A 25,413-nucleotide genomic window follows, 5' to 3' on the forward strand; every position below is an offset into this window, starting at 1 on the left:
ATCACAACATATTTAAGCATAGTAACAAATTGAAAAAACAGTATAACAGTATAAACCTGTTGGTAATTCATTTATTATAATTAAATACTGCTATTTGTACAAAAGAAGAACTTGTTTTGTTTATAAATTTTTTTAAGGAAGATATATTAAACAAGAAATTGTGGTTTTCATCAATCTTTTAATGTGTATATAAAATATATTATATTACTGACAGAATCAGTAGCACATTGGACAAAATACCTTGTGGTATTTGGTTATGTCTGTTCACATTCTGAGTACAGACTGACTCAGATTGACTTAATCTTTTACTTTACAAAAGTTAATAATATTGATATTCAGCAATATGTTCAATAGTATCAATTATAGCCTTGAAGATGAAGCAACAGTATAGGTACAGTTCTGAGTGAATCAAATTAAAAAGTTAGTGATTATAGTATTCAAAGACTAAAATCCAAAAATGAAAATTAAATCAAATTTATTATATAGATATTTCTTTTTAAATACAGACTGAATACATTAGCATAAAAAAAATAGAATTAGATAGCTTTTAGCATAAATATAGTTCTATCAATAATACAGCTGATTTAACTTAAACATTTATTTATAAACAAAATCTATACACTGCTGAATTCAGAAATATTTTTTTTGTATATCAAATAAAATAACTTGATGAGTCATTAATAAAAATTTTTCCAGCATTCTTTTTAAATATTATTATCATTAGTTTTAGCTTTCATTAATTATTAATGATATAGATAATCTGTTAAACAAAATAGTTGTTACATTCTGAATATCACGCACAATAAGTTTCATTTAATTTTATTTTATATTTGCGATACTCATATGTATATACATTCTGTTTTCTCTTTCATTTTCATCCATTTTCCTCATAACATGCTCATATTGAAAACTATTCTATGGATACTTTTTGTTTTAGGTCCCAAGTGAAAACGTATTATTGAATATCAATGAACACTAGAACAAAATAATCAATAAAATCCCATGTGACAGATGTATAATTAAATTATATAAAATATTCTATTTTAGAAAATTTCTTTCACAAATTCTTTTATCTATTTTGTAAATATAAAGCTTTTCATTGATTGTCATCTTTATCAACTTAACTTCTTATAAGATATATTTACTTTCTTTTGTTTTTCCCCTTTTTTTACAAAACTTTTACATGATAACATTATTCTTCACAATAAAAGATCTTCACTTGTGTTTAGAAAATTGCCAGCAAAAATTTCCTCATGAAATTCTTTCGGTTCTACTTTAATGATTTTTAATGAATGCATGAACGCATTCACTTAAATAAGATAAATAAATAAATGAATGAATGAATGAATAAATAAATAAATAAAAGTAACATTTAGAAAGCAGTTTGTCAACCTACTTTCTATAGTTTCCAATGAGCCATTGAAGATAAACTTAAGATCGAATGCAAGCAACTTCAACAAAAATTCTTAGTTTTGTCATGTTATTTATGTTCTGACATAAACAAGCATCAATTTCATTTTTGTAGTAGTTATTTGTAATACAACCTGGTTTCTAAGGAACAAACAAGCATCAGAGTTCATTCCTTTAATAGTTTTGCTAATGATTGCTCTAAAAGACTAAGAATCCTAGAAGTGTGTTGAATTTCTCCTTCAATAATTTCAGAGAGTTGAAGCATAATTATTAGCTGAAAGAAAAAGAAAAACAATTATTAGGATCATTTTAGTAGATTTTTCAAAAAGTAGCATAAATTTCAGGTCACAGCATTGAAATACCTATGTATATACATGTGTATATGCAGACACACATACATACTTATAGAAACTATAAAACATGGTTGTGTGTGTGTTTTTTCTTTTACCAGCACTGTGTGTTGGTTTAACCAAAATATTGTAAACACTTGTAATACACAATGTTGGCCAAAAAAAATTATCTATGTCCTTTTGTAGTACACTGTAGCAGTGAAACAAAACACTCTAAACTTGCCAGTAATCTAATATGTGTATGCATGTTTGTGTGTGTGTGTGTATATATATATATATATATATATATATATATATATATAAATATCATATAATATAATTGCCAACTAGATGTGGTGGCCCCATAGAGGATTATGCTACTGTTGCTTTTAGCCCCAGGAGAACATCTTCCTCACCTGTCTAATGACACACTGTCTGTGTCCAATAAGTATTTGCAAGGCAAAATCATTGTTCCCATCTCTAGCCTTACGTGGTACACACAGACCCGGGTTTCTGGGTAGTAACCCATCATCAGTGTGTGATAATCAAGAGCTATATATATATATATATATATATATATATATATATATATATATACACACACACATATGTGGAGGTGGGTGACTTAGTGGTTAGAGTGTTGCACTAATGATAGTAAAATTGGGGTTTCAATTCCTGGGCTAGGTGATGCATTGTGTTCTTCAGCAAAACACTTCATTTCCTGTTGCTCCAGTCCACTCAGCTGGCAAAAATGATTCATTATGTGATAGACCAATGTACTATCAAGGTAGGGAATATATACACCATAGAATCCAAGAAACTGGCCTTATGAGCCAATAGCTCAGGAAGGACATTTTACCCTTTGATATATATATATATATATATATATATATATATATGCGAGTAAAAATAAATACAAAAAGGGTTTTTTTTTGTATGATTGTGTATAGAGGAATAAATTATTTTGTTTAAAAGAGTTCCAACACTGTCTGTTTTTTATGTTTTATTTATATTCCTGCAGAACCAATGTGGGATATAGAATATGGAATATACAATATATAATACAATATATAATATAAAATAAAATAAAATAAAATAAAAATGGATGGCACCATGACATAAAGTATTGAATGTAGATGAAATATTGAGTGTTCAATATAAAGGATCAAATATATAAATATATATATATATATATATATATATATATATATATATATATATATATATATATATATATATATATATACGTATGTATGCACATATTCATCAATTACTTTTAGCTCCAATTTGTTATAATCAAAGTTTCTGTCTTCATCTAATCAAAAGCATACATTAAAATAATTTTTACACACCCAAAATTACACTATGAGTAAATCATACCTACATTGCACCTCAAACACACATGCACATACTATGAATTGAACCCAGGGATATAAAACAGCTCAAGACACCAAAAATTTTAGTCTACTGTATCCATGTCATCATGGCGTTTTGAAATCACTGCAAACTTGGCAATCGAAGGCTCCTCACCCTCTTTGTCTGGGTGAAAGGAAGATTGTATGATGCATGTATGTGAACAGCAATGCTACATGACAGTGAGACATGGGCCTTGAACGAAGAGGATATGGGAAGACTAGAGAGGAACAAAGCTGGTATTCTCCATTGAATGTGCAATGTCAGTGTATATTTGCAACAAATGTAGAAGAAAAGTTAGGCATGACAGGAGAAAAGTTAGGCATGACAAGAGAAAGGTTAGGCGTGACAGGAGAAAAGTTAGGCGTGACAGGAGAAAAGTTAGGCGTGACAGGAGAAAAGTTAAGCATGACAGGAATTACATGCAGTGTGCAAGTGAGGAGATTTCACTGGTTTGGTTATGTGATGCAGATGGATGTGGGCAGTTGTATAAGCAAATGTTAATCAGTTAAAGTGGAAAGAAGTTGCAGAAGAGGGAAACCCAGGAAGACATGGAACAAACTATTGAAGGATGATCTCAAAATATTGAGCTTTATGAAAAGATGACAAAAGACCAACATACGTGGCACATTGCTGTACTCAATAAGATCCACCTACCACAGCAGAATTGATATCCTAAAAACAAAGTATCATATTAAAGTACTGGCACTGGAGCTTATGCCACATGAAAGTACCAGTGCAGGTGCCATCTAAAAAGTACTGTGCTGGTGTTATGTAAAAAGCAGTGATGAGGGTATCATGTAAAAATCACTGATGATGGTGTCATGTAAAAAAGCACCCAGTACACTCTGTAACTAGTTGGCATTGGGAAGGGCATCCAGCTGTAGAAACCAAACCAAAACAGACTACGGAACTCAAGTTTCATATGCCACTGCAATCTGCCATTCATATACCTCAAGAGAAACTCTCAGCTTCAGTTTCAATAATAATAAAAAATATCCTCTACAACACATATTGAGTACTCCTTTCTCATTCATGACATACAAATACACATACATGAGTGTTTTGTGACTGTGCAAGGCACTTCATTTTACATGGCTCCAAAGTACTCTGCTGAAAATACAAGTGGCAGCTGGATACTGATGTAGCACCTCTCTCTCTCTCTCTCTCTCTCTCTCTCTCTCTCTCTCTCTCTCTCTCTCTCTCCCTCTCTCTCTTTATTTCTCTAGTTATTTATTTCTTTCACTCTCTCTTCTCAGCTGCCACATCCTCGGCGTTTTGCCAGGTGAAGGGCAGGGATACTCAGAAAGTATCTATGTCTGTTCATGACCACATGAACACTTAAAACACTGAAAGCAGGATAAATACTACTAGGTCATTGTCATTTCTGAGTGGTGGATATGAGTATGCATTTATATAGATGATAGCACTCATCGTTAGAATAATCATATTTTCTTCACCTTAAAATTTAAAAAAATGTATGCAATAACTTTGGGAGAGAGTTGCTTTTCAGTGCTGTGGTGAGGTATCTTTGTTACAACACATATTTCATATTTGCTGCAAACTGCATAACTGATTTATGAGATGAACCATGGTTTTAATAACAAAAAGTAGTTATGTGTAATCGTGGTAAGTAGCTTGCTTACCAACCACATGGTTCTGGGTTCAGTCCCACTGCGTGGCACCTTGGGCAAGTGTCTTCTACTATAACCTCGGGCTGACCAAAGCCTTGTGAGTGGATTTGGTAGAAGGAAACTGAAAGAAGCCCGTCGTATATATGTATATATATATGTGCATGTATATGTCTGTGTGTCTGTGTTTGTCTCCCCAACATCGCTTGACAACTGATGCTGGTGCGTTTACATCCCCGTAACTTAGTGGTTCGGCAAAAGAGACCGATAGAATAAGTACTAGGCTTAAGTCCTGGGGTCAATTAGCTTGACTATAGGCGGTGCTCCAGCATGGCCACAGTCAAATGACTGAAACAAGTAAAAGAGTAAAAGAGTAAAAGAGTAATCATGGGATATAAGATGGATTAAAGGAAAGATGATGGAAAAAATATAAAATGCTATGTGTGTGTGTGTAATTCTTTATTCATTAATTCTACTTTCCATCATTTATCTATTTATATAAAATCTACAGATACTATGGTGGAATTTCTGACATATATCCAGTAGCATGTATGTTTCTGCTGTATGATGATATCAGGTAGCCAATAACTGTGGATGAGCTTTGCACAGCATTCTACATATGTTACATTTGACAATGCATTTGCTAAATTGGTTGCTATCCCACTTCCTTAACTGTTACAAATTTTTAACAATAGCAAACACACACATATATAAAGTAACTACCAGTGTGTTCTGCACACTCTACTCACCCCATGTTACACCACTGCAACACAGTTTGTATGAGCATTGCCTCTTTTGACAATAAGCATACAGTCTCTCCCACACAGACATGCACACACACACACACACGCACACACACACACACACACACACACACACACACACACACACACTGGCCCTTTCCCCAATTTCTGTCAAGCAAATTTCAGTCACGTGGCAATAGTCGATTCATAGCTATGACAGGAGAGGCCAGAGGACAGTGTCTGGGCAGTGGGATTGAACCTTCAAACATATGCAACCAAAGTGAATTTCTGAACCATAAAGCAACAAACTGCACAATTGATTATTCCTTTTTACCATGCTTTATACAGTGATATAATATAATCTAGAGCTATGCTGAATGACGTATAAGTCTTAGAAATACAGAAATCATTGTAGGAGAAATATAACTAATAATTAAATTTTATTTCCCTGATTTTCTTTCAGGTCAACAATATAGGAGATACATTCATAACATTTAATTTGCCATTATATACATATACATATACACACACACACACACACACACAAACATATATATATATATATATATATATATATATATATATATATATATATATATACATGTATGTATATGTATATATATGTATATATATATATATATATGTATATATATATATATATATATATATATATATATATATATATATATATATATATATATATATTGGAAGGTTTGGAGGTGATGTACAGGAATTGTATATTAGAAAAAATAATAATCAGGTACTCACATGTCTGGATGGTTGTACATTTACAGATTTTTATTAATATGTCACATGTTTTATAAATTAGCACTTTCACTTAGTCTTGCAGGATCATCAAATTTTGATCAAAATTTGCTGACCCTGCAAGACTAGGTGAAAGCGCTAATTTATAAAACATGTGACATATTAATAAAAATCTGTAAATATACAACCATCCAGACATCTGAGTACCTGAATATTATTTTTTCTAATATATATATATATATATATACATCATCATCATCATTATCATCAAAAATATATAAATATGTAATCATACATACATCTTATACATCTTATAGCAGAAACAGGTGTAAGTTAATGAAGCTCATAAGATAATCATGTCATCTTATTTTCTAATCATACATATATAAATCATATATCACACCATGTGTGTGTGTGTGTGTGTGTGTGTGTGTGTGTGTGTGTGTGTGTGTGTATTTGCATGTGTGTGTGTATGTGTGTATCAATGTGTGCATGTTGTAGTGTGTGTGTGTGTGTATGTATTTGCATGTTTCTGTATGAGTGTGTGTGTTGTAGTGTGTGTGTGTGTGTGTGTGTGTGAGTGTGAGTGTGCATGCGTATGTGTGCGTTATAAAGAACCAGTTTTCATGAAATAAAGTCATAATTACCTACTTCAAAACACTTCAGTCAATATTCAGCATTTGTTGGAATTGATAAATCTGAATTTTCTGAGATAACTAATGAAATATTGCCTTTACTGATCTTGCTATTTTTACAAAACATATATGAAGAAAAAAAATTCTATAGGTTATTCTCGTTGCTTTCCCCAGCTGGTACAGTAATACAGGTCTGCAATACACCAAGTTATTCTTTTTAATCTTGTGTCATCTCAAATGTGATGGTCATTTTTATCACATTTGATCCCACAACATTTTTGCATATCTTTCTTCATTTGCCTTGGTCATAAAAACTTTCTTCCACAAGCATAGAGCACAGCTGACTTGCAGGCGTCAAACATTCATGTTGTTTGGCTATCTCATGCAACCATCTTTTCTGCACACATCAATATAATGCTTGCATTGCCCAGCTTCTTTACAGCTCATCTTCCATTCTGCTTTTCATGAACATTTATGTTGCACAGCCAATGAATTATATTTAAGCAATTTCACTTCTGCATCTGCAGATCTGCAGTTAATAATTATGCTTCACCATGCAACATCATATTTCTTGCACATGCTGCATGAAGCATGCTCCTAGACAAATCCTTGTTGCAGACACAGATAGCTTCTCTCTGATTGACTTCTAACTACTTTGCTAGCCTTCTTACTAAACCTTCATTGCTGTCAACTTAAGGATAAGCTATTTCAATTACGTACAGCAAGTATGTCTTCTAGACATCCATGATGTAAACTTCACCAGTGTATATCTGCCACATTTAACCACTGATTTGTTTCTAATTACAAAGATGTCTATTAAACTTTCTGTGTATCTATATTGTTTGTACTGAGTATACAGTATGAAGATCTTGCCATTTTAAGTATAGGAGACCACTTCCCAGTGTCATAGGTTTTTTTTGCTCTCTATCACTAAATAGCACTTTTGTCTACAAAAGTTTACATCTAGGTTTCTTTATTCAAGAAACTTCATGTGAATATGCATCTTTTTACTGCAACGTTTTGACTGGATCTGTAACAAGATTTAGGTCATCTGTTTTAATCTTTTACTCAGAATGTCCAATCTCAAGGTGTATTACTATGCCACAAGAATTAAGTCCAAATGTCTGACTAAACGGATTAAGCAATGTGATGTATACAGAATAGTGTAGATTTCACTGCCAATCTTACATAATAACTTCTGTTAGGCTTTCTGCAATAATGGGAAAATTAAGGTGCATGGGATTGAATCAAGAAGCAAATTTTAATTCTATCAAAACTTGGAGTGCTACATGCATATGTTCTTGACATATACATACTAATTCTAAGGGTGATAATTAAGAATACTATTACAAAATATAGCAATTAAAATGAGTTATTTCACAATGAATGTTGTGACCTTACACGACAGGCTTCAGGCACCATTTATTTATTGCAAAATCAAAACATGAAATCACACTGCATTTGAGTTATCATGCTTGCAATTTTAAGTACAATTCGAGCCTATATTTTTTTGGCAATGATTAACATCTAAAATACTTAATTTATAATATAACGCATAACTTCAGGAGGTGTGCGAGATAAAGATAGCTTTATTTAGCTATATGACTTCCATATGATTATGGCTGTTTCAGATTCTTTATGATTTATCATTAATTTCTGTATACATTAATATGTATGCTCAGCATTATATGACACAATTGTATATTCACAAATTAATGCAAATAAAAAAAATTTGCAATTGACTACAGCAAAGACTGATAGCCAAGTTATTTGGATGAGCTTACTGTGATGGGTGTATAATTCTCTGAATCCCTATTTTATACTACTCCTTCATATATATATATATATATATATATATATATATATATATATATATATATATATATATATATGTATGTATATATATATATATATATATATATATATATATATAGAGAGAGAGAGAGAGAGAGAGGGGGGATGTAGATATATATATTTGATAACTGTAGAGGAGCTTTAAAATGCACATTATGAGGTTATTACTCAGGTGATATTAAATATATACATATATATGTATGTATGTGCATGTGAAATTTTCTTATATGCACTTTGATTCTGAATCATCTTTTATCAAGTCTCAATTTTCTAACAATTCACCTAATCACTCCACGCCTTGTTTGATTAAACTTTATCATTTGTACCTCCCATTACCATTTTCACAACACATTTATACCTAGCATATATATATTGCCTATTTGAACTATATATACGACTGTGTGTATAGTTGTCACTATGCTTTCTCAAATCACTTGCACATAAATTTTCATAAATTAAAACTAGGCACCTAAAAGAGCACATCCAACCGTTTTGATCCTCAGTTGCACGCGAGATAAATATAAATTTAATACACAACCAAAAGAGCTACTAACAGTTTCATGCTTTTATGGCACTTTGACATATTTATTAAATACAATTGAATGATTGCTTGGAGATCATCATCATCATCATCATCGTTTAACATCTGTTTTCCAAGCTAGCATGGGTTGGACAATTTGACTGAGGACTGGTGAACCAGATGGCTACATCAGGCTCCAATCTGATTTGGCAAAGTTTCTACAGCTGGATGCCCTTCCTAATACCAACCACTCCGAGAGTGTAGTGGGTGCTTTTACATGCCACCGGCACGGAGGCCAGTCAGGCGGTACTGGCAACAGCCACGCTCAAAATGGTGTATTTTACGTGCCACCTGCACAGGAGCCAGTCCAGCAGCACTGGCAACGATCTCGCTCAAATGTCTTTACACCTGCCACCAGCACAAGTGCCAGGAAGGTGACGCTGGGCACAGGTACCATCACGATTTCAGTTTTGCTTGCCCCAACAGGTCTTTGCAAGCCGAGTTTCGTATCCAATGAAGGAGACGATGTTGGCATGGGTGCCAGTCATCGAATTTAGTTGGCGTATTATAAATATGCCTACTTAAAGTATCATAAAAGCGTGAAACTATTAGTAACCCTTTCAATTGTGTAATAAATTTATATATATATATATATATATATGTGTGTGTATATATATTCATGGTGGGTGCTCATATCTTGGGACAATTGAAATAGAGCCCTGAATAAAATAAAATGACTAATGACTAAGAAACATTGCTCAACATTATCTAGCATCTTTTTCAAGATTTTATTCCACTGCTTACACACTCACATTATATAATTTTATAGCATCACATTGCTTGCACTGACATTATATAATCAGTCTTTCACTCAGCATTAAAGATTCTTTCTATTATTATATTAAATACTACAAAATGCATTTGGTGCAACCTGATTATTAGGTCACCTTTTCTATACTCATTTGCATACTGCTTTCTTGCACATGAATCAAGGCCATTACAAGAATACAGAGCTCCTTAACTCAACTTGGAGCATATCTGGGGGTTTTTTTGGGTTTTTTTTGCTATATTAATATTTCAGTAGTATGAGACTCCAATATACAAAGTCTTGGTTCTCTCTTTTCTGAAACCCTTTATTTCTACTTTTAGTTTTACAAACTAATTATAAAAGCCAGTACAAAGCTCAATGGTTAATATGCCTGAGTGTGTGTGTGTGTGTGTGTGTGTGTGTGTGTGTGTGTGTGTGTGTGTGTGTGCGTGCGTTTATGTTAGCATGCATACATGCATGTATGTGTATGTGTGTGTGAGGCCTTTAAGAAATGGGTTCAGCTGGTACATTGATCTGAAACCCAGAATACCAGGGGATGGGGCCCATGACTGTCTGCTAGGTACTCTGAAAGATTAAAAAGAAAAACAAAACTTACAGTCCCACTGCCTTCAATTTTGTGAGGATCCATACCTCCCAGGGTTTGAAACAGTCTTGTACCACTTTGCCAAATTTCTTTCAGCCCCCTTACACATGTGCATATGCACACACACACACACACACACATACACACGCACATGCAGATATGTGTGTGTGTGAATGTGTATGCGTGTACACAAGGAGAGAGAGAGAAAGAGAGAAATTTTTGTTCGTGCATGTGTGATGTGTATACATACAGTGTGTATCTCTCTCTCTCTCCCTCTCTCTCTCCCTCTCTCTCTCTCTCTCTCTCTCTCTCTCTCTCTCTATATATATATATATATATATATATATATATATATATACATACACACATATATATAGTGTATGTAGTATGTGCGTGTAAGAGAGAAAGAGAAAAAGTATTGAAATATCAGAACGGAACAGCAAATTGTATATAGTGTTATAAACAATTCTATTTATAGAACTGAATTAACTCAGCTACTGCAATTTTATTGTAATGTCCATTAGATGTTTACATATTCATTAGGCTTGCTTTAAGATTATCATGAATAGGTTTTAAATTGGAAGTAAGTTAACCATCACCCTAACATTTATAAATATCTGTCTTTATATAAGGTTGATAATTCTATCAAAATGAAACTTTTATTTTATTGTTATTTTCTGAAAATAATATTCTTTTTATACCTGTTAATCTTTCATATTCAGTTTTTGAAGACTATGTTGTCTATTTTTAGCTTATTCATAACATTTCGTGTTTTTATTAGAAATGTATTTAATGGTTTGCTTTCGATTTGTTTTTATTGTAGATAAAATCAAAGATAACTCCTCCTCTGATTCCTACTCAGAGCAGTCACCCTCAGTAAAGAGAGCTACACCAACCATCATTTCAGATTCTCCTGCTACTTTGAAAAAAAAATCGATACTGAAAAAAGATGCTTTAAATAGAGAAGAGACTGAAACTCTTCTTGAAAATTTCGCCGGGGATCAAAAAACTCTATGTTCCCAGACGTGTCGTCCCAAAAATATCATGGACTCTGTGACTATTGTCAACAACTATCAAACCTTCAATAATCACAGTAATAACGAACTTTATAACAACCAACATCAGTTCCACCACCACCACCACCACCATCACCAAAACCAAAACCATCAACTGCAACAGCAACAATTGGAAACTGCCAACCCAACCATCCTATCAGCCATGGTAACGTCTCCACCGATTAAAGTAATCTGTCCGAGCATCGACTTGGACGAGGAGTCTGGTGCCATGGCTATTTCTTCCACCCCTACCCCTTCACCTACCGGCCCAACAGATGAATTGGATTCTCCAGACAGTGACACCCAGAGCAACACTTCTGAAGAACGGGAAGGAGAAGAACTGGAATTCAGTGACAGTGCAGCTAGCCTAGAGAAACTTAAGTGCTGGAAAGACTTGGACAATAAAGAGCAACAGTTGCTTTGGCAACAGGACACAAGCCCCTCGGACAATATGGATAATGATGAAAGCTATCAAGGTACAAATTCTGTTGACCAATCAGCCTCAGATATTAGTCTCATTGAACAGCCAACGTCAAGGTCATCCCCATCCAATGAAGGTGATAACCATATGGACATTGATAAATATGGTGACAAATGTGCGGACTATATGACCGAAAAGATGACTTCTTTGACGTTAGCTCAAAATGGAGACTATCCTCTCGACAATTTAATTAATGATATTGAAAAAAATTCTGATGATCCAAAAGACAATGTAGTATCAGCTGACGCCAGTGGCTAATATGTCATTAGCGGAAGCTAAATGGAAATTAAATGGTAAGTCGAGATTTTTACAAATCATTTTAAAATACTTAACTGAAATTTTAATTCCATGCAAGGTTTCTTTAATATTTATAAATTAAGTCACCCTACATTTTCTAATTGTATAATTGTAGTATATATATATATATATATATATATATATATATAAAACAATCTGTTTCATTCCTAATGGTTATGTATCCACCCTAAATATCAGACATAACTATACAGCAATTTGACTATTGATGCAATAGAGTAGAGAAATGACTATCAGTTTATATTTAACTTGAACCATTGTTCATCTAATAATATGTAAGACCACCTGTAAATGTGTATTCTACTCATGGTTGGTCAGTTAGCCTTCTTAACATTCTCAACATTAAGCATCTTATCCATTTATTTTACTTTCCAGAAAGGTATCTGTTTTCATAAATAGACTCCTCATCAAATACCTGCTAATTCTTATGTACATAGATATTATATTTCTTCATGTCTCATCTATACTCAATCATAAATATTTCTGTTTACCAATTAAAAAAAGAAAATTTGAAATTATCATCACATTCTAAGATTTATTTCTTAACTATTTACCATGACTTACAAGAGTCTTTTCAGTTTTATACATCACACGTGATATCTTGAAATATCCTATCAGCTCAAAAAAACTTAATTTATCACTGAGATTTACATTATACAAATAGTGAATTATAATTCCTACCAAACTCATAAGGTTTTCTAATTCCTTTCCCAAGTTGCTGCACCATGCAACAAATTCTAACTGTTCTTTCTATTGCTATTTTGTATTCTGGCAAGCAACCATTTTTAATCTCAATTATTATGCAAATCTATAATTACTATGTCAATCTTTAATATTATTACTATTGGTAGTTTTATTTTTAATTGAGGTTGCAACTGAATAATGCTTAAATCAGTTTCTCGGACATAACCCATTTAAATACCAATGTATCTTGACACAGATTTTCTTTGCCGATCTGTGGAAAACAGAGTTTTCAGTTTCAATTGGTTACAATATAATCCTTAAGAGCTTATAGATAAATCCCCTTCTATGAGCAGATTTCATGAAAACACAGTTCTTTGCATAAATTTGGATCTTGTGACTACCTGAAAGCAGATTTTAATATGACTGCAGATAACTATATTTTTATCCTAAAATTGTTCATGTGAGTTGTTAAGCATATATCTAGACATTTCTTCAGATATTTAACAAACCTAAAAATAGCATGCATGAAACCAATAAGCAGAGATGTTATTTGAAATGCAACCGTGATGTGTTTTTGGTTTCTCAATTCACTATGCAACTGAAACTCGCAGTAAAAATATGCTGCAATTCTTAAAATAAGCAAAGAATTCCATGGTATATAACTGGTTCTCTGCTAACTGAACTTTCATCTTCATCTAAAAACTGTGTTGTTTATAAAAATGATTGCATTTGTTTTCCATTTAAAAATTTACAAAATTCTGAATACACTCTGCATTTACTTTGTACAAGCATCCTACCTCTTGTACTGGCACCATGATAAAAAGTCATACATTACCCACTCACTCTAGAATGATTGGTGAGTGAAACAATCTTTCTAGTGCTGGTGCCATGAAAAAAATGAACTCACTACACTTTGGGAAGTAGTAGTAAACAAGCAGAGAAAGCATAGAGTTGCTTTTAGTCTTATCTTGCCAAGGACTATTCAACCTTTCCAGTATTGATGCCATGAGAAAATGCATCCTGTACACTCTGTAAAGTCATTGGTGATTGGAAAGGTATGTAGTCATAGAGACCAAACCAAATGACATATATGAGCAGCTACTAATAAGAGATGTCTCAGATCATGATGACCCATCTAACACATACCAGAATGGGAAGCAGACATAGAAATTATGTTAATGACAACACTGATGTTGATGGTGAAAACTCATTAATCTACGCTCATTTATTAGATAAAGTTGTTGTTTTTTTTTTAATTTATTGATTCTTTTACACTTTATTTCTAAAATGAAAAATAGTTTCTCATTAACATTTAAAATCAAATAAATACAAGTTTTGAAATGAAAATATTTTCCCTTCGTCTGTGTTTTAAGATGAGTTTAATTCTAGATTAGGTTGGACTATTGACCATAATTTTTTCCTGCTTCTATCTACACTAGATTTCAGCTGGTCTATTCTTTCATCAACTTCAGGTGTCATATTAATCCTTGTACTCAAAAGAAACATCCACACAAACCATTATTCAAAGCACATGGTTTCAATTTCTTATCTGCTCTACTATATGTATTTATATACTATTTCCAATCTTTGACAAAATTAATATTAATAACAGAATCAGAAGTTCTTTTTTAAATCCTTGCACTCACATGCTGCCTTAAATGACTTGGAATAATTAAGATTGCTGAAATATCAAGTAACTTCTCATTTAACTGTAACAATACTCAGGGAACAGCTTAAATTGACTCAATGTCCATTCAATGGCACATCTTTTCCTAACCAAAGTATTGTGATGGACAGTCACAAAAACATTATCAGATATATGAACTAGGGTGCTATCTGAGAAACAAGTGCTTTATTAAATGTACTACCATTATGTTACACAGAGTAATTCAAGAAAACTAAATGTATTTTTGCCAAATACATGATTAAAAGTATCTGAGGAAAGCCTATTGCACATTATTTCCAAGTCTTAATTCTTTAACAGGTATTCTAAATTTGGCTCACATATCCTTTCATTACAATGTCAAAACTGAAGGTTATTTCTGAATACATTAAGAAATAATAAATATCAAAATAGTTTACAATTACTAACACTAATTCAGGATTATTTAAAAACCTTTAGATCTAAGAATATTAATAACTGCTAATTGAACATCATGAGTTGAAGTAGGAAACAGTTTAATTCATTTCTATCTGATGATGATGATGATGATGATGACAACTTCAGTCATCGTCATCGTCATCAGCCTCTGTGCATTTTTGGGAGAAGGTGGAGATTTGTCCCTTTTTTCCTCATTCCCCTCCTACCCACTTCCTTACTGTGCCATCATTAATTTGGCTCGTTATATGCGAAGACTATCGGGCCTATCTGAGAGAGAGTACTAAGTGTGACCACCACAGAAGAATACTGAGTCATCAGGTGGAGTCAATATCAATGCATCACTCCTGCCTTTGCTGCATATCCTCAGGATAAGAACTTTGATACTGTTTTCCCATGATGCCATTTCAATGTGCACTGAATGAACACATCCCTTTTTGCACACATCCCTTTATTTTGCATAGGGACTGCGTCATGGATGCAATTCACAATCAAGCAGGCCATACAATAGATTAAAACAATGCAGCCTCTATCCAGGAAGTACACATAGCCAAGCCACCTCAGATGACACTCACTGAACAGTAGATATACTGGCTTAGATACTGTTCTGTTAAGTTCCTCGGAGTTGGTGACCTTTTCAACTTAATGTAATGTTTAAGTTTTTGCAAAGACCTTGTGTTGGCACCACATTAAAAGCACTGGTGCTGGTGCCACATAAAAAAGCACCCAGTACACTTTGTGGAGTGGTTGGCATTAGGAAGAGCATCCAGCTATAGAAACTGTGCCAGAACAGACAATGGAGCTTGGTGTAGCCTCTGACCATGTCAGCTCCAGTCAAAATGTCCAATCCATGCCAGCATGAAAAAACAGATGTTAAATGATATGAAGACGATGATGGCGATGATGATGATGATGATGATGATCTCATGAAATACACATTTAACTCACTTTCTTGTCTGACATGTCTCCACGTTTTTTTGTTTACAAGAGGACCTAAGCTTGATAAACCTTTATCTTGATATTCAGTGAAAGGTTTTTACTCTCTCCAGCTCTGTTAGTGAGTTCAACTCTTTTGATACCAAAGTACCTGAGACTTTCCCCCTGGTTCTACAATTCAAACTTGCTGTTTAATCAAATATGAATTAAAACCATCCATGAAAGTTTTGTGTGAATTTATATTCCAAACACCTGCTTAATTATAAACAAAGTTAATTTACTAAATTCTTTATTATTTTCAAAATCAGCTGAAACAAAAGTAGTGTATTTCAACAGAAATAAGGTAATTAAAAGGTTAATTATCATTGTAGCTGTGTTATTGATTCACACATCAATCTATGCATTTAGAGATAAGTTGTGGAGTGCAACTGACCCTAAATATTTTAAATCAACTGATCAGATAAGATTGCTAACTATTTTTTCTACTGTGTGTATGTGTGTGTGTGTGTGTGTGTGTGTGTGTGTGTGTGTGTGTGTGTGTGTGTGTGTGAGAGAGAGAGAGAGAGAGAGAGAGAGGTTACCTTTTCTACTGATGTCAAATATTTCAAAATTTTATTTTAGTATAGAGATACTATTTCAGTGTTAAATATAAGATCAGTAAAGTTGACACTGTACAGACAGCAGAAAGAAAGACAAGATGTTGTACTGTATTGACTTAGCTATCTCAGACTTCTAAGTTGAAATCTTTTACCTGTTTCAGTTATAGGACTGAGGCCATGCTGGGGCATCACCTTGAAGAGTTTGGTTAGACAAATTGACCTCGGTACTTATTTCTTTTTTTTAATCAGATACTTTTGGATACTATTGGATTATTTCGATAAACTACTAAAGTTATGGAGATGTTAACAAACCAGCATTAGTTGCCAAGTGACAGATAGAGGAGACAGACACTAACATGAACACACACACACACACACACATTATGGAATTCCATAGAGTTTCTGTCAACCAGACTCACTCACAAGGTATTGATCAGCCCAGTGCTATAGTAGAAGACTTGCCCAGGGGCAGCACTGTAGCTGTAAGAATGGAACTGAAAATACCCCTTAACAACTAAATCATGCCTGTACCTATATGAACTTTGTTCTGCTTTCATCCAGATAAAATAAGCTTTGGTATTCTAAATGAATGGTACCAATCAGTTATTTCAACTCTTAGCAAAAGAGCTTTACCCACCATACTAATGAGCTCCGTATTTTAATATTATATTTGTGTCTATGGCAGTGAGCTTTTGGTCTTGCACTAAAATTTGAAATCGATATTATATTTGTATTTAAGGCAACAAGCTGGAAGAATCATTAGGATGCTGGGCAAAATGCTTAGCAGTATTTCACCCATCTTTACAATCTGAGTTCAAATTCCACCAAAATCAATTTTGCATTTCATCTTTTTGGAAATGATAAAATAAGTACTAGTTGAACATTGGGGTCAATGTAATTGACTTAGCCACCTCTCCAGAACTTGTTGGTTTCCCATCAGTTAGATCTCTTTCTTGGTTGTAAAGGATATACACTTAATGATTTGTTTGTGTATGTGCAGTGGGAGGGTAAACTTTTCTTAGCTGATGTTGCTGCAGGAGTGACTCAAAAACTAGGAGTTTATGCCAAAGCATTTATTTATTAAGTTCATTTGATAAATGCCTTGGTACAAAACTCTACCCACTGAAATCAATAACAGCAATTCAGGTTTATGAACTGAGGGCTCTTTTGTCTGCTTGTAAAACCCATATGCTGAACATAGTTTTGAAGTGAACTTCTTAACCACAATGCCATACTAGCAGCTAAGTGTGAATGTCTAAACAAATATATATATACACGCACACACACACACACATACATACTTATCTATCTATCTATCTATCTCTCTCTCTCTCTCTCTCTCTCTCTCTCTATATATATATATATATATATATATATATATATATATATATATATAGAGAGAGAGAGAGAGAGAGAGAGGGAGAGAGAGAGAGAGAGAGAGAGATAGCTAGATAGATAGATATATATACATATATATATATAGATAGATAGATAGATAGATAGATAGATAAAGAGACAGACAGACAGTTAAATTAAGAAACAGCTATATATGCCAAACTAGGCATTGTAGCTCGACTCAGTCCTCTGGAACATCATGTCCTGTTGAACCATCTGATGCATCAGCATGGCTGTTAAATGCTACATATATATAGGTGTGGTTTTATGGTAAGAAGCTTGCTTCCCAACCATATGGTTCCGGGTTCAGTCCCACTGTGTGGCACCTAGGCAAGTGTCTTCTACTATAGCCTTGGGCAGATCAAAGCCTTGTGAATGGAATGGGTTTGGTAGATGGAAACTGAAAGAAGCTCATCCTGTATATATATATATATATATATGTGTGTGTGTGTGTGTGTGTGTGTGTGTGTGTGTGTATGCATATATGTTTGTGTGTGTGTGTATGTGTGTGTTTGTGTTTGTCCCCCCACCATTGCTTAACAATCGATCCTGGTGTGTTTATGTCCCCGAAACTTAGCAGTTTGGCAAAAGAGACCAATAAAATAAGTACTAGGCTTACAAAGAATAAGTTCTAGGATCAATTTCTTTGACTAAAGGTGGTGCTCCAGCATGGCCACGGTCAAATGACTGAAATGTGTGAAAGGGTAAATGTTGAACAACGAGAGTGAGTGCTCAACACTGCATTGGTTGATGAAATTTCTTCATTTGTGTAAAAAGCTTTCCATTGGTTACATGTTAAGAAAATATCTTAATATCTTAACGATTTTTCAAACCAGTCAAATGGGGGAATGGTGTTCATCTCCATTTTATCATATATGGCACTCCAAAGTGCCTCTGTTAGAGGCCTGCAAAACTTTAAGTCACATGGAACCATATCAAAACGTTTTAAATAATATATATATATGTGTGTGTGTGTGTGTGTGTGTGTATATAGCGCTCATTTTTAGCTCTCATTTCTAGCAATTGTAAGTGCTGCTTTGCACCCTCATTTATTAATTTTCCTTTTGGGTTTTAATTGCTATAGCCACCTATATTATAATGTATTTAATATAGATAAATATATAGTTGGTTCATTGAAGGTGTTGTGGTGTTATAATACACCTTGTTATGTTGAGGAATATATTGTTTTATATTGTTTCTCATTCAATGTGATTTTTCGTGGAAAGTTGGTAAAACAGAATACGTTATATGACTTACAGAACAAACATTATTTTCATTATTTTATAGTTATATCTTCAGTAGGAACACTGCTGGGATATTCTCTGTGATATGAAGAATGTTAATCATTCTTAATGTGCTAATGATGGCATTATTATTATTATATGTGTTGTATGCAGTATTAGGATATATCTCCAGTGTTGCATGTAAATCAATTGATGATTCCATTCATGGCAGTTTATTCTATAGTGTTTGGTGTGTGCTTGTATTTATTGTGTGGTATTGTCTGGAATGCTGTGGACAGATAAGATTGTGATATGTATATACACTCAGATTGCTTATCACTCAAGAGTGGAATGACATACAGTAATCAGAAGTTGTAAACAGTGATGAAGCTACTGCTTGGTAAGGTATTGCATAAGTGATATAGATAAAGAATATACAGGGCTGTGTGATAAGAAGTTTGCTTCCCAGCCAGATGGTTCTGAGTTCAGTCCCGTTGTGCAGCATCTTGGAAAAATGTCTTCTGCTATAGCCTCTGGTTGACTAAAGCGTTATAAGTGGGTTTGGTAGACAGAAACTGACAGAAGTTAGGTGGCAAGCTGGTAGAAACGTTAGCACGCCAGGCGAAATGCTTAGCGGTATTTCGTCTGCCATTACGTTCTGAGTTCAAATTCCGCTGAGGTCAACTTTGCCTTTCATCCTTTCGGGGTTGATAAATTAAGTACCAGTTGTGCACTGGGGTCAATGGAATCGATTTAATTCTTTTGTCTGTCCTTGTTTGTCCCCATCTATGTTTAACCCCTTGTGGGCAATAAAAAAAATTAATTAAAAGAAAAAAAGAAACTGACAGAAGCCCATCATGTGTGTGTGTGTGTGTATGTATGTATGTATGTGTTTGTGTCTGCGTTTGTGCCCCACCACTGCTTGACAACTGGTTTTGATGTGTTTACATCCATTAACTTAGCAGCTCAATAAAATAGATTGATAGAATAAGTACCAGATTTGAAAAGAACATAAGTATAAAGGCAACTAGTTCAACTAATATTCCTCAAAGCGGTGTTCCAGCATGGCCACAGTTTAATGACACAAGTAAAAAACAAAAAAGAATATAAAGGATATAATCCAATGAGAATTCAGTTGAGTCAGCCATCATGATATTATAGCAGCATGTGGTAGATAAGTTTTATAAGTATTTAGAGTTGATTGCTTTACTAACAGATATCCTCTTTCTAAACTATATATAAATATTATTGTAATTCAATGATGCATAATCTCGCTGTGATTATATTATTATCATATGGTTACTATGGAAGTTGCAATGTTTTCAAATTTATTTTAAACTAATCATGAAAGGCACCATATTTTATTTCAGTTGGGCCATCAGTATTTAATGGTTGATACCAAATATCTAGCAGAGTCCTTGAAGTATTGGCTAGATTGCTGAGAGAAAGCCCTACTTCTCTGCATTTGGAGTTCAAATCCTACCACAGTCAATTTTGCCTTCATCATTTTGGTGTTAATGAATTTTGTACAGAAGCTGATTTTTCTGTCTCCTTCTCTGTCTGTATGTCTCGCTTTCTGGGGAAAAAAAATCAGCTGTGATAGACTTTGAGTTGAATGGGCTCTGAAAGGTCTAAAAATGACCATGACATACTACATGTCATGCAATACCTCTTCAACTCCATCAAGTAGCTGAGGGCAAGACATTTAATGGTTGATATTAGCCAAATAACCTATTTGCTAACGAATTATAACAAGCTTCTTAATGGTTCTCGTCCTCAGTTAAAACATGCTTAGAATTCAAATGGAGTTAACATTTGAGGTTCCTTAATGAATTTAAAGTTCCATTTTCTTTTTTTCTTTGAGTTCTTGTTTGTTCTCTTTTTTCTCTTCTGCCCATTCCCTCACTCTTCTAAATGTCTAATGTTATGTTGACCTAATTCCTCATCTATTTATAAATTATTGACTTGTTCTTCTTTTTATAAGTGAAACATATACCAAGACCTATCCTTTAAACAATTAACAAGATCAAGGTATGACATTTGCCATATCTTTGACAAAATGTTTACCTGCTGATATAGAGTCTATCCAAATTCATTCTGATTTTGAATTTCATATCTAAATATTCAAACTTTTGGGATTACGTAAAACGAAGAGATACAGATGAAACTGAACTCCTGAAAAATACTCTATCACCTCTCTCACTCTCCTAACTTTTGCAACCACCAAAAGTTGACCATTCTAATTTATGATATTTATTTGAAATACTTCTTAGTTTCAACTGCGTTAACAGTTCAAGATTCATAATAGCATACTTCTTTTACATTTAAATTCACTTTCCACAGGCATGCCTGACAAAGTATGTGTAGATAGAAGTAGAACTTCCATTCTTTTTCGTCTTCAAATGGTCACAACAAAGAGGCATTTCACAATGTTGCACCAGGAATCTCTGTTCCTTATTAGATTTGTCAGATCCTCAATGTCATGTTGTTTATTTCTGCCAATAACATCATTGTAGCTGAGTGGTCTTCATTTTCTGTTTGGATGCAAGATGGCTTTAAAATATAACATCCAATATGGGTTGTTGTTCTTCAAGAAATTAGTGTCCTGCAAATCTTATCCTGTGTTAAGCAATATTAACAGGCATGAATGGAATATGTCTGTAAATTTCCTCTTCGACTTTGTGCTAATGTCATAAAATGTTTTGATCCCTAAAGAGAAGTCTAATGTGTCTACCATCAAGACAATCTTAAACCTTCTTCATTGTCTATGTTTCAGCTGCATTGAGAATGAGGTTCTCTACATATGGACTGAAGAAAGCAAGCCTTGTTGACTTTGAAATACTTGATTGTTGGATGTCTTGAAGCTTGCTAGGCTTCGCTATCAAATAGTAGCAATCAAGATGTCAGCAGAACATATATCTCTCTGGTCCTAACCCTGCTCTCGCAGCTCATAAACAATGCAATGTGCAAGATTTGTTAACATCTCTAGAGAACGCTGCAACCAAAGTCAGTTTTTTTCTCAATGCAAAGAAGTCTGAATTCATAGCGATCAACAAAGATGAAAGCCACCTACCAATTTGTCTTAAAGAGGGCACATAACTCAAAGAGAAAATATATTATAAACATTTTTTTCAATATCTATACCATTAACATTGTAATACAAGGTACAAGTAGAAAAACGGTGAGCTGGCAGAAATGTTAGCATGCCGGGCGAAATCCTCAGCAGTCTGTCTTTACATTCTGAGTTCAAATTTCGCAGAGGTCAACTTTGCCTTTCATCCTTTCAGGATCGATCAATTAAATACTAGTTGCATACTGGGGTCAATCTTATCGACTGGCCCCCTCCCCCAAAATTTCAGGCCTTCTGCCTAGAGTAGAAAAGAATATTAGGCACAGGTGGCATAATGTCATGTCAGATTTCTTAATGAACCTAATTAGCATTTCAATTGTCTGTTAACATAAATGCACACTTTCCTTGTTTACCTCACCGTCCCATGATGATCTCAGACGTCAATTCTATGTTAGAAAAACATTCTATTCTGATATGGATTTTTATTTAACAAAATATTTTTTATGTAAATTTTACTTCATGGAACATACTCTTGCCTCTCAATGTTTTTGTTATGAATGGTAATCACTATTATTTAAACATGTTTGACTATTCCCTTGAAATACAAAAAAAAAAGAGAGAGAGAGAGAGAGAGAGAGAGAAAGAAATTACATTAGAATATCATTTTATAGCTAATTGTTTATATTTCCAATTTTGTTTAACTTGGATTTTCTTTCACTGTTCAAAACTGTATAACATTTATGTTAATGCAAAATGCTTTCACATATCTCTTTTTGCAGAGCCTCATCTACAAGACGGCTCAAACTGGGTGACCTGGTAGATAAGATTTATCATACCCTTTGATATCGTTATAGCATGTATGAATATCAAATACTTGAATGTTTTAAACATGTATAGTTTTCTATCATACTCATTTAAATTTATAAATATCACTTCAAGTTAATTATCTTCTTTTTAAGCATATTATAGCATTCAAAGTTATCATTTATCCAATGAAAATCTAGTTTTATTATCGGTAGTGAGTACCAAGGTATAGCATTAAGTTGTTGAGAACCCAAATTTGTAACCCAGTTTTTACCTCTCCAGCTGGAACTGGTTTATTTACTTTACTAAAAGCTCTCTATAGTGCTAATATCTCATGCCTCATGAAGAAATTATTAGCATTCCTCAATAAGCTATGTTTCTTCTTTGGTTACAGCACTTGCTATATTCTTCACATACCTCTAAATCATACTGGATTCAGGCTCATCTTACCCACATATATACTAATCTAAGTTTCTATAAAATGTATCTTAACAAAATGTCAGTGTCTCCATAATGTATCTACCTTCACACATTTAATGTCTATGTGAATGAATAAGTGAAAAGGCACATTCCCTGGATGCTAACTTCACTTACTTTTGTCTGAAGTTGACTCCAAAGTGGGTGAAATCCCTACTTTAGTCAACTACATAGGAGTAGCACTGGAATTTAAGGTGAATATTATTATTAATACGCAAAGGTAAGTTCACACTAACAGAGCATTATCTTGGAGTTGCAAAGTTCCAATTCTGTTATGTTTCTTCTCAGTCATCATTCTCAGAATTCTATTGAAACATTTAAAGAACTTTTAGTTAAATAAATACTTTTAAAGAAACAGATAAATGAGAACCAAAGTAATGGTACCAACATACATAATGTCATAATTGAATGTTCAACTGATTTTGATACATTAATCAGTTTTCTTTCAACAGTGTATTAACTTCAATGTGTTAACATTTAACTTCCATGTTTTAACATTTGAAGCATTGTCGAAAATGTACAAAAATAAATTGAAATTTTTAGACAATCATGAGAAGTGAAAAATGTATTAAAGAATTAGAATACTCTTTTTTAATGTTTAAATTTGTTAATTTTTTACCATTGTTGTTATTGTTGTTTATGCTGAGATTTCAACAAGTGCTATTGTATTTTCACAGGAAAGGTTTAACCTAACATTTTGCTGCCTCAGATTGCCACAGATGCTGTCAAGATGCAGAAAGAGATGTTTATGAAACCTTGTTCTCGTGACAGACAGTAAACTGATGTGCAGTGTCTGTAGTATTTACTTGTGATATTTTAGCCAATAAGACACTGTCTGCAACACCAGCTAATGAATGACATAACTCAACTGTCACAATGAAAAGGTTTTAAAAAATTTGCTAATGAAAAAATAAAATTAGGAAACAAACAAAAACTAAAGAATATGAGAAATTGAGTGCTTCCCCCACAGCAAAAGAATTAAGTATGGATTCACAAGTGTACGTGCAAAAGTGAAGCTTAGTGTCAGTAATCTGGCAATATTTCATGGAGTCTATGATTCTTGCCAAAAAGGAATTCTCTTGATTTTGTGAAGGGCACCTGTTTGTAAGTAGATCATATTTGACTGAGAAGAGCAAAGGGAAAAAGAAGGAAAAGAATAATCACAAAAATTTCCCTCTGAGGACCACCCGTTAATCTTGCAAAAACAAAAAAAAGTATAAAAGAAAATTTGTTTACAGTAGTTTTTAGATATGAAGATATTTTGCCTTTGTGTTTTCCCTTTTTTTTTAATCTTTATTTATAGTACAACAAAGTTTATCGACAACCTTGGGTTTAATAGCATCGGGCAGGGTAAGAAGTGATTTTGTAAATGCCTTCAGGAAGGAGATTTTTTCTTTTTTTTTTTCAAATCATGATAAGAACACTCCGACTATTAGAGGTCTAAGGTAAAAGAGTGAAAGGCAACTTTTGCTTAAATTTTACAACATACCAGCAATGTCCAGATTATTCTTTATCATTTTATTTGGCTTCATTTTACATTGATTCTAGAAGCATATATATATAT

At 33.4% G+C, this 25,413-nt stretch overlaps 1 protein-coding gene across 8 annotated transcripts in view; it reads left to right on the top strand.

The window, feature by feature from the left end:
- The window catches only part of LOC106878173 (uncharacterized), a 1,399,830-nt gene extending 1,374,754 nt beyond the window's left edge, over positions 1-25,076 (top strand). For 7 of the 8 annotated variants that reach the window (XM_089356155.1, XM_052969981.2, XM_052969982.2 and 4 more), the window contains 2 exons: positions 11,536-12,541; positions 24,527-25,076. In XM_089356155.1, the coding sequence (XP_089212281.1) occupies positions 11,536-12,506 (971 nt within the window). In that variant the 3' untranslated portion in view covers positions 12,507-12,541; positions 24,527-25,076. Of the gene's footprint in view, positions 1-11,535; positions 12,542-23,347; positions 23,385-24,526 lie in introns of all 8 variants that reach the window. The other variant, XR_016242815.1, reaches the window with a different exon arrangement.
- Positions 25,077-25,413: the final 337 nt, after the last annotated feature.

Source organism: Octopus bimaculoides, chromosome 8, assembly GCF_046866305.1.
Source record: "Octopus bimaculoides isolate indiv1 chromosome 8, ASM4686630v1, whole genome shotgun sequence".
In the NCBI taxonomy this organism is placed as follows: domain Eukaryota; kingdom Metazoa; phylum Mollusca; class Cephalopoda; order Octopoda; family Octopodidae; genus Octopus; species Octopus bimaculoides.